The sequence below is a fragment of the Physeter macrocephalus genome, chromosome 18 (assembly GCF_002837175.3).
Source record: "Physeter macrocephalus isolate SW-GA chromosome 18, ASM283717v5, whole genome shotgun sequence".
Classification (NCBI taxonomy): domain Eukaryota; kingdom Metazoa; phylum Chordata; class Mammalia; order Artiodactyla; family Physeteridae; genus Physeter; species Physeter macrocephalus.
In genome coordinates this window covers 3,032,787-3,043,060 of record NC_041231.1, presented here as the reverse complement: position 1 = coordinate 3,043,060, position 10,274 = coordinate 3,032,787, and the positions used below count along the sequence as shown (strand labels likewise).

Below are 10,274 nucleotides of genomic sequence, written 5' to 3'. Positions count from 1 at the left end.
AAAATAAAATAATTGGTGCTAGTTTTGTGTGGCGTCTCGACTATTCCAATAACATAAATAAAATAACGTACAAGTGCAAATTGCAAAATACGAATGGCGTCATTTCGGTGATTCTGCATAGCAGTTACCGCTCTTATCTCTGCATTTAAGACTGGCATCACACAGTATAAAAATTCATGCTAATAACTTAAACTGTTAATTTTTCTTTACTTAGAACGGCATTCAATAGCAAGTTTAAAACACCAGGGGCTTCCCTGGTGGCGCAGTGGTTGCGCGTCCGCCTGCCGATGCAGGGGAACCGGGTTCGCGCCCCGGTCTGGGAGGATCCCACATGCCGCGGAGCGGCTGGGCCCGTGAGCCGTGGCCGCTGAGCCTGCGCGTCCGGAGCCTGTGCTCCGCAAAGGGAGAGGCCACAGCAGAGGGAGGCCCGCCTACCACAAAAAAAAAAAAAAAAAAAAAAAAAAACACCATAAGTCAAGACATAGACCATGGCAAAAAGGAAAAAGCTTTCTATCTCAGCACCTTTAATATCACCTTTTCCCAGTTTTGAACAAGGCTGCCTGGCCGTCATCTGGCCCCGCAGGTGGCTGCGCAGATGCGGAAGCGGGCCCTGGGCTGGAAGGAGCTGCCAAGTCGATTCATTTGCTTCCAAGCGCCAGGGAGGCTTCAGAGGCTGACTGACAGGCGAGCGGCAAGCCCTGCCCGCCACCCGCCACCAAAACCAAGGCCAGAAGGAACAGACAGATGTCATCTTCCAGGGGGGGGCTGTGGGCGTCCCAGAGGCAGTGAGGCTGCCCTGGAACAGGCAGGAACCACTGCGGTTTTGACTGCTCCTCTCGGGACACACTGGTTCCAGCACACAGGACAGGCGACAGCCCTGTGAGGTCAGCACTGCAGCCTCTATTTCAGGGACATGTGTCGGAGATGCTGAGTGACCTGGGCAACACCCCAGGACCCCTGCTGTCCCCCCCCCAAACCGGTGTGTCTACCAAGGGCCAGATGGTACCTGTGTCCCCCCCTAGAACACAAGCTCCTTGAAGGCAGGGTTTCCCTCGGGCGCTGATGGACCTGGAATACAGAGGAGTCCGATAAAGGTTTCAGGATGAGTGGGTGTGGGAGCCCCGCCGACCAGATAAGGCGGGCCTGGACGCAGGGGCCCATGCTGGGCCCCAGCCTCCGAGAGGGCGGTCCTGTGTCAGCAGGGCCCCCGTGTGGGTGGCCACTGGGGACACATCAATCTCTGAGTGGGTGAGTTTCAGCCACAGAGACACTCCCAGGACTACAAAGCGGGGTTCCATGGGGCGCCTGCTGTCACGAATAGACAAGACAATGTGTGGGCCCCCAGTAGCAAAGCACCCCCAGGGGGCCCCCCGGGGCTGTGGTCATCCAGACTGTGCTACCCCACCGTTCATCCACCCCAGCGCTGCCTGATTCAGAGTTGTTGTAAAGATTCCCCTGGTCCCACCCAGCTTTACCCCAAGGCTGAAGCACCATTCCCCTCGCACCACAGATGGGGTCCCCGACCCAACTCCACCACTCAGGCCCTGGTCACCTTCTGTCTGCAATTGGCTTCCAACCTCCAGATGGGGGCAAGGCTGGACCACAGGTTCCCAGGAGATCCCTGCTGGCCCCACTGCAGAGCCGACGGCTGGCTGACCACCTGGCCAGGTGGGGATCCGTGCAGACGTGCTGAGCTGGAACACGGAACTGCTAAGGTGTCCTCCGCAGGACAGCCCCAGGCAGCCGCACCCTCCTGGAAGGGGGCCACTGCAAGGACTTAGGAATGAAGCCATCCCGGGTTGGAATCCTAAGTCCCATCGCCTTCAAGCCCTGTGACCTCAGGCACCTAATCTTTCAGAGCTACCCTTTCCAATCATGTAAAATGGCGCAGCGAATGGCACCCAGTAAATGACAGCTGGTGGCGGAGCGGGGGGCACTTTCTAACGAGAGTGAGCAGGCAGGCCAGTGTGCCCAGGTGACACACCTGTCACCCTGCCTGATCAAACACAGCCCTTGCTGCTCTCCAAAATGAACCCGCTCAGACACTCTGATCCGGTCACCATGTGTGCGTCCTCATGGGATGCAGTGTCAGGGACACGGCACCACCCCTGAGGTGCAGGAACCAGAAACCAAACCAGAATCTGATCACACATCTGCTTCCGACCCACCCCCTTCCAATTACAGAAAATACAGGGACAGACACTCAATAATATTAACACCTCGGGTGGTGCCGTCAGCAGCACGCAGAACACGGATGACCTCATCTTCTCAGTAAGGGGACTGGGGAAGGAATGCTCACGGGGGTCCTCAGTAAGGGGACTGGGGAAGGAATGCTCACGGGGGTCCTTAATTCCCGTGCGAATCTGCACCAGACTCTCATTCTGTAAAACCAACTGTGAAAAACGGAGGCAATCAGAGAGCTGTGCCACCGCTGGGTGTTCAATGAAATGAAAGAGCTGTTGTTCGTTTCGGGAGGGACCGTGGTATTGGGTTTTCCCTTGGAGGCTCACATGGAGAATTTACAGGTGTAACCACATGATGCCTGGGATCTGCTTCAGAACCACGTGGGGGTGGGAGTGGTGGGGTGGATGGGCGGGAGAGGCCTGGTGTTAATAGTTTTCGGTGCTGGTGATGGGGGCTTCTCAGCGGCTTCTCCAGGGTCCGGCACGTCCATCATCGACAGGACCACACATCTGACTCGACGATGCCGCTGTGGGTTAGAGCCCGGATGCCCTGCTAGAACGTAGGCTCCGTGAGGGCGCCGGTGCATCCTCGGTGCCTGGTACAGAGAAGATGTCCGATAAAAGTTCTGGAACTTCTGCATGTGTTTGGAGTTTTCCATAATAAAAAACAGGGACACGCAAACGGCAGCTCTCATCCTTCGCAGAGCTTCATCGCCGGCCCCAGCTGCCCTCCGCCCGCTCCTCCCATGCTTTCCTCCCCCCACACCCAGGTGTGGTCCCATCCTGCCCACCTGGTACCACTCTGTGTCCTGGGGGCTGCAGGCCTTTCCCTGGGGTCAAGGTAAGGAGTCCCAGGAGAGCCCAGAGCCAGTGGCTCAGTGAGGTCACTGGCTGTGGTGTGGATCCCTGGGAGAAGGCTGAGGGGTGGCGCTTGCTGGGTGGCCGTGTCACATGCCTCCTTCTGTCCCTTGCATGAGGCTGGGTCACTCGGCCCTGCAGCCCCCAGCCACAGCTGCTCTGCTGACCCGCGCCAAGCCTGGGCCTCATCAGACCCACCAACCCTGTCGCCATGGTTACCCAGGAGACATCTGCTCTGCCAGCACCCGGCGCCCCACCTCCCAGGGTTCCAACGGCTTTGACCCAACCACTCCCTGTCGGAGGAAGGGGTGCTTTCAGCATCCTAAAGCAGCACAGGGGATCCCCGTCAGCCTCACACCCATCCCTGCAATAAAAGAGAGCTTTGGGCACAGCGAGACTTCAAAGCTGCCGAGGCCCCGGGCAAAGGTAGAGCTGAGTAATCGCCTGCGGGCCCTCTGGGCTCAGGGAGCCCGGGGGGCCCTCCTCGTTCCCCTCAAGGGAGGCCCTCACAGCCCCCGCCCACAAACAGGCAGGCAGAGAGGCCTAGGCCTCTGCAGCCTGCAGGGCACAAGTGGCCTGGAAGCCACAGGCACAGCAGCTGAGGGCCGAGTACGGGATGCTGGACACTGCCGGACACCTCTCCTTAAGTCTTCTCACAACTGTAGGTCACCCCCATTTGCAGGTTGAGCAGCTTGCCCAGGGTCACCCAGCTGGTGGTAGGCAGCGGAGATCTGAACCCAGCAGCCTGGACCCTGAGACAGAGGGTGGCCTGGGTCAGACGCCCTCAGGCCCAGCCCTACACTGGGCACTTGCCCTAGATCCCCGAGCCAGTCAGCAGCGTGCGGACCTCAGCTTCCCAACTGTGAAGTAGCCCTGCCTGGACCACCCGCCAGCCTGCTGCCACCTGCCAGGAGCTCCCAGCTCCGCACAGCACCTGTGAATTGCTTTGGCACGGTGGTGGCGACCAGGTTGGACTCCCAGACCTCACTTCTCTCCGCCCGCCCACCCTACAGAGGAGGGAGCGGAGTCCAAGGAGATGCGACCACAGAGGTGGGGCCTGCTGGGTACAGGGTCTAAGCCGCCAACCTCCCACCCATACCGGGCCCTCACCTGGGAAATGGGGGGCCTCGGGGTATGGAGCGGGCACCTCCAACACCACGGATACACAGCACCGATTTATTTATAAGATCCACCCTCCCTAAAACAGGTTTTCTGACACAGGTCTCTCCCCAGCTGGCAGCGCTGCAAGGGGACACCCGCCAGGGACCCTGCCCCTCCGGGGCTGCAGCATGTCCAGATCTCGGCCAGGTTCAAAAATTCCAGGAAGAGGGAGTGGGTGGGAGTAGACAATCTTTATTGTGTTCCAAACCTAAGGATTCTTTGCACAAAAATAAGTGTTCATACTGTCAGTGTCCCTGGGTAGTTCAAGTTCACGCGTAAAAAATAGATGATCTGTGTCGGCATAAACTCCTCTCCCCTTCAAACCTCCAAGTGTTGGTGCCGCAGACCCGTTCCAGCGGAAGGCCTCTGGGGACAGGGTGGCTGGGGTCCGAGGAAGCTGCCGCCCGGATGATGTCAGGCTGGGCCGCTTCTACACTAGCTCTTGCACAGGCTGCACGGCCGGGGAGGGTTGGCGGGATCCCCGGCTCGGTGGTGGCTTGGCCCGCGGGAACGGCGGGGACGGAAACGTGAGCCGTTCCAACGCCCTGGCTCCCCAGTGGTGAGCCCGCTCGCGGCCGCTAGGAGGAAAGAGGGAATAGGCACGCGCGTCAGCGCGGGATCCGGCCCGGGAGACCCCGCCCAGCCCGGCCCTGCCCCCACCTCCCACGAGCGGAGCCGGCAGTCTCGTTTGCTCGGTGGATTTTGGAGCTCGGGGCCGTGGGTGCCTCGGCTTCGGAGTACGGCCCGAGCCAGGGCGCGGGGCGGGGCAGGGCGAGCGCTCGGATCCGCAGTGAGTCAGGGATCCGCACCCCGCCGACTCATTTCTGCCACCCGGCCCGGCGCGCGATTTGCAATGCAAAGTCACTCCGCCTCCAAGCGCCCGAATCTGCCCCGGATCCGCAAGCCCTTGGGGCCTCACCCGCCCGAGGGCCGCCCCCCTCCGTCTCCCCGCTCCCACTGAGGCGGCGGAGCAGCGAGGGGAAGTTTTGCAATCCCAGACAAACAAACGCTGGTCTTGCACAGGCTTGAAAAAGTTTGGGGGAAATGAAGAGTGAGCGAAATCCAGGCCATCGCCCGGGCCTGAGGCTGGGCTCCGCGGGCTCCCGGGGGCGCGAGCTGCGAGGCCGTTTGCTCCACCGCGCCCGGCAGCCCTGCCTCCGACCCTCCCTCTTCCCCGCCTCTCGGCGCTTACCTTGCTGGGACGAGAGCTCAGTAGCCCCCTAACCAGCTGGAGAAATCGAGAAGCTCGCGCTCCGCGGGGCTCAGCGCGCCCTCACAGGCGCTGTCGTCCGACGAGTAGGCGGAGCGCGGGGACCCGGGCTCCGAGCTGTGCTCGCGGCCCGGGGACGACAAGGCGCAGGAGGGCGAGGCGGCGGCGGCCCCGGGTGGCCCGCGGGGCAGTGGGTGGCGCGCGGCTGGCGCCAGCAGCCCCCGGGCCAGCGCGGCGCGCACGGCATCGTGCTCGGCCAGCAGGCGCTGCAGCGCGCGAATGTACTCCACCGCCGAGCGCAGCGTCTCCACCTTGCTCAGCTTCTTGCTGGCGCCGCCCTGAGGCACGTGCTGCCGCAGCGCCTGGAATCCTAAGTTCACCAGCTTCACTCGGTTGCGCTCCCGCTCGTTGCGTCGCGCCACGGCCGCCGCTCCACTCCCGGTCTCCACCGCGCCGGGCCGCCGCCGCCGGCTGCAGCGCAACAGCTCTGGGGACTCCGGTCGCCGCCGAGCGGCGCAGCAGCCCGAGACACCAGGCGCAGGGGGCGCGGGCCGGGGCAGCGCGCCGCTGTCCATCGCGCCCGCATCCACTCGCCCCGCGCCTCCTCCGAGTTCCTGCGCGCCGCGGGAAGGTGTGGGGCGAGGAACCGAGGGCGGAGGAACGACGGTCAAGGCTCAACGACGATCTGGCACCGTGCTGCCAAACGACTACCCAGGGTACGTGGTGCCAGGTCGTCTGGGGTCCGCAGACAACGAGGCGCAGGAGGCTGAGAGGTGGCGGGCAGTGCGCACCGGGGAGCGTGGGGCGCTCGTGACTCGCGCGTGCTGTCGGACGCTCCCCAGGTCTTCCCCGCGCGGCGCAGGCGGCTCGTTTTTAAATGTATAGATAACCCTCCTCCGCGCCGCCGCCGCCTCCTTTCTCACGCCCTCCTTCCCTTGCCTCGCCCTCCCGCCACGCTTCGTCCAACCCCTGGCGCACACAGCCTGCAAAGACCAAGCCGTGAGCGCGACCGCACCCCGTCCCCCGGGCACAGTCCGCAGGTCCCCAGTGGGTCCCGGCTCCCAGCAGGTGTCCAGTGCGCCCCCCAGGATGCAGTACGCAGGTCCCGTGTGCGCACCGACCCCCAAGCTGCTGTCCGCAGGTCCCTGGTGCGACCCCTGCCGCGCTCGCCTTTGGGGGTAGGGCAGGTCTAAGGCCACAGAGCACCCAACCCTGGGGCGCGTGAGACCCCGGCGAGCAGCACGCGCCGACCAACCTGCACCCGCGCCCAGCCCCCTGCGGCCGAGGGGCGGGGGTCGGGGTTTCAGCCAGTGGCGGGCCGCCCGTTTGGCCAATCGCGGCGGGCGCCGCCCCACGCCCGGCCCCCAGGAGGAAGCCTGTATGCCCGGCGCGTGGCTCCCTGGAGCTTCTCTAACAAAGCTCGGCGCCTGCGCGGCCCCGCCCGGCCCCTCCCGGCGCCCAGGTTGGGCGCGCACTCCCACGCGCGCCTGTTCCTGGCCGGGCGCCCACCTGTTTATGACTCCACCGGGCCCGCGAGAGGGGAACGCAGCCCTCCGGGCGGGGCGGGGCGGGGCGGGGCTGGAGAGGTGGTGAAGACCTGGCGCGCTTGGGTAGGGGGTTCAGGTTCCTGGGGCGCTTTTCCCCAACATCCCCCCACGCCCACTCTCTGCGGGTGGTTGCCGTGCGCCCCGGGCCTTGGGGAGCCTTAGCGGAGCGCCTGGAGGTTTGCACAGACCGCTTCAGGCCCGCGTGGCTGTCGTCGGCCTGCCTCTCCCCTCCGCCCTCCCCGCCGCCCCCGCAGCTTCCTCCGCTTTCCACGTTCCCCCCGATCTTCCTCCCTTCCTGGTCCAGTTCCCTCCGGCCGCTCACCCGTCGATGTGTACCCGCCTTCGTGGCCCTTCTTCCTCGCTGCCATGCCTCCAGCACCATCCACCTACCCCCGCACTGAGATGGCCTGTGGGGGAAGGTCGCTGGGGCCGCAGCCTTTCCAGAGTCTCCCGGGGGAGGTGAGGCGTCAAGAGACTTCCTCCCTGACCGATGGGGGTACGTTTTGGGGTATGAGGGGGCAGGGACTTTGGAAGTGTGCAGAATGTGCCCTTACTGGGAGAGTGTTGTCCTGCCCCGCGGCCTGGGAAGGCCAGTCAAGTGGCTGTGCCCTCAGGAGGCCATACCCAGCAGGTTTTTCCCGAAAAGTGACCAGACTCTCCTGGGCCAGGACCTCTGGGAATGGAGGCGGGGGCAGGCGGGCGGGCCCAGCTTCCTGGAGCCGACTTACTGTCCTGGGGGCGGGGGAACTCAGGACGCCTCCCAAGAAGTCCGCAGGGCACACGGGCGAGGATTTACTGCCCACCTCATGGCGCCCACCGGCTCCGGTTACCCTGCAGGATTCTCCTGGCAAGTCTGCTTGACTTGCCGCTTTAGGAAGTTACCTGGAGGCCAGCACTTGCCAGGAGCAAGGAGCCCTGTTTGTCTCAGGAGGAAGCTGACTCAGAAAGGACATGGAATGTGTCCACAGTCACACCTCTGGCCAGTGGAGCAATCAGGTAGGAATCGGGTCCCTGACTGAGTCCAGGTGGCCCGATCTTTTTCCCTTTCAGAGCGGAAGGCCTGGCTCACCTCTGCATCCTCTCTCTGGTCGGAGCCCACCCCCTCCTTCCCTGAGGGTTATTCGGCCAACCCCAGCCAGGTGCTTGTCCTTCCTTCCCTGCCCGCGCCAAGGGTGCCAGGAAAAATCCCGGAGTCCCGCAGACGGGGCCCTGCCTGGACTTGCGCTGGGCCTCCAGGCCCTGGACAGCCTTCGGTGCTGCCTCTCCTCCTACCCCATCTCCTGGGCTCTGGCTTTGCTTCCTCCCGCCCGTCCACTGCCTCGAAGCAGGAGGGGCGTTACGGAGGCGAGCTGGATCATGCCTTGGCCCCGGGGATTAAGCCCTGGCCCCTCTGCGCTCTGCTGCCCCGCTGGCCTCCTGCTCAGCTTTGACGCCACATCAGCTGGAACCCTGCCCTGACCCCTCAGCCCTGTACTCCACACAGTATGTCACTCATCACACCTGGGTGTCCATCGGAGGGCCCTGCACGGGCAGAAATGTGCCCTTCTCTATGTCCACAGGACACCCGTGCCCGAGCCGTGCATGACGCCGCTTCGCTAAGGGGACCTCACATCCAGCACAGAGGATCAGGAGACGGCGGCACTGGAGCCAGCCATTCGGGGGTCGGGAGGTGGCCGAGGGACGGAGGAACCCTCGGCGTCCAGGCCCAGCTCTGCCACTGACCCTGAGGGGTCCCGTAGGCCAGCGTCCTGCTGCCCAATAGGGGCATGCCAGCCTCTGCAACAGGGGTGACCAAGGCTGAGCACTCGTCAGCTCTGAAATCACCTCAGGCTCCATGGGACTGGGGTGCAGACCCCGGAAGCTTGGGGTGCCCTGGGGACACACAAGGTCCAGAACGTGCTCTTCAGAGAGGCTCTGGGTCCCCTTCTTGAAACGATGGGAGTTGTCTGGACCCTCTGGGGCCTCCCCCATGGCGGACTGGACCAGGCAGAGGCCGGACGAGCTCCATGCCCAGGTGAGGGGGGCCAACTGCCGGCTGGCTTGGCCTGGGCTCTTCACTGTCTCTGCCTGTAGCCCAGGGCCCCTGCCCAGCTCCCTCTCCGCCCCCTCCAGGGCCTCCCTCACTGGCTTCCTAATTGCATTCTCTGGGTTCAGGTCACAGGTGGCAGGTGGGGAGCCCAGCTGGGCCGGGCCGGCACCTTCTCCAAGCCCACAGGTTGTGCTGCAGCCCTCGTGCGGGAGTCCCACCTGTGTGCCCAGGTCACTTGGGAGCCCGGAGCCTTCTGAAATCCAGCTGTGGAGAGGCAGGAGCCATGGGAAATGAAGTGTTTCCAGACATCAAGCTTCAGACCCACTGATGATAGGGTTCTCCAGAGAGACAGACAAACAGAATATATAGAAAGAGATTTCTTATGAGGAACCAGCTCACATGATCATGAAGGCTGGGAAACCCCATGTCTACTGTGTGCAAGCTGCAGACCCAGAAAGCCTGTTTGCTGGTGGAATCCAGTCCAAGCCCGGAGGCCTGAGAACCTGGGAAGCTGGTGGTGTAAATCCCAGTCCAGGGGCAGGAAATGATGAGGTGGGCTGTCCCAGCGCAAGCAGGTGGGCAGGAAGAGAAAAGGCAAATTCCTCCCTTCGGCATCTTTTGTTCTATTCCAGCCCTCGGTGAACTGGGTGATGCGTACCCACACTGGGAAGAGCATCTATTTTACGGAGTCCACCAATTCTAATGCTAACCTCATCCAGAAACACCCGCCCCTGACACACCCAGAAATAAAATTTGATCTGAACACCCATGGCCTGGTCCAGCTGATACATAAAACTGACCAACACACATCCACCCCTGCCACCTCAGCACCTGTACCCACCTCCTTAAGCCATACCTGATCCCCGAACAAAGGCAACACAAAGGTCATAATTTTGCCTCCCAACTATCCTGCCTACAACCGAAAACACACAAACCCCTTCCTCAGAAGAGGAGGTGAAGTCCCCCCTCTCCCCAGGGCTGACATCCCGCAGCTTAAACGCTAGAGTGTAAATTCCAGGACTAAATGCTGTGATGCAAAGTCAGTATATCTTATGTGACATGGCAAGGGGAGAAGAGAGGAAAGAAACACACACACGTAACCGAGCAGGACCCTATGGGGGCTTCCCAGAACAGACCCCCTCCATGTCCTCTGCTTCCCTTTTGTCTGTAGGAAAACTTGAGTCAAAGAACAATTTTAGGGCTTCCCTGGTGGCGCAGTGGTTGAGAGTCCGCCTGCCGATGCAGGGGACACGGGTTCGTGCCCCGGTCCGGGAAGATCCCACGTG

At 62.6% G+C, this 10,274-nt stretch overlaps 1 protein-coding gene and 1 long non-coding RNA gene across 2 annotated transcripts; one reads left to right on the top strand and one right to left on the bottom strand.

Annotated features, from left to right (window-relative positions):
- Window positions 1-4,379: 4,379 nt before the first annotated feature.
- On the bottom strand, window positions 4,380-6,591 carry ASCL2 (achaete-scute family bHLH transcription factor 2). Its single transcript, XM_024117578.2, has 2 exons — window positions 5,395-6,591; window positions 4,380-4,780 (listed from the first exon to the last, which is right to left on the bottom strand). The coding sequence occupies exon 1, from the start codon at window positions 5,985-5,987 to the stop codon at window positions 5,412-5,414; it is 576 nt and encodes a 191-aa protein (XP_023973346.1). The 5' UTR covers window positions 5,988-6,591; the 3' UTR covers window positions 4,380-4,780; window positions 5,395-5,411.
- Window positions 6,592-7,281: 690 nt separating this feature from the next.
- On the top strand, window positions 7,282-9,740 carry LOC129391510 (uncharacterized). The gene is made up of 4 exons (XR_008615731.1): window positions 7,282-7,455; window positions 7,797-7,955; window positions 8,519-8,973; window positions 9,114-9,740. It is a non-coding gene; the product is annotated as an uncharacterized lncRNA (long non-coding RNA).
- Window positions 9,741-10,274: the final 534 nt, after the last annotated feature.

Excerpts from the sequence above, each read along its gene's own strand:
- ASCL2 (XM_024117578.2), bottom strand. The coding sequence starts at position 5,987 with ATGGACAGCGGCGCGCTGCCCCGGCCCGCGCCCCCTGCGCCTGGTGTC.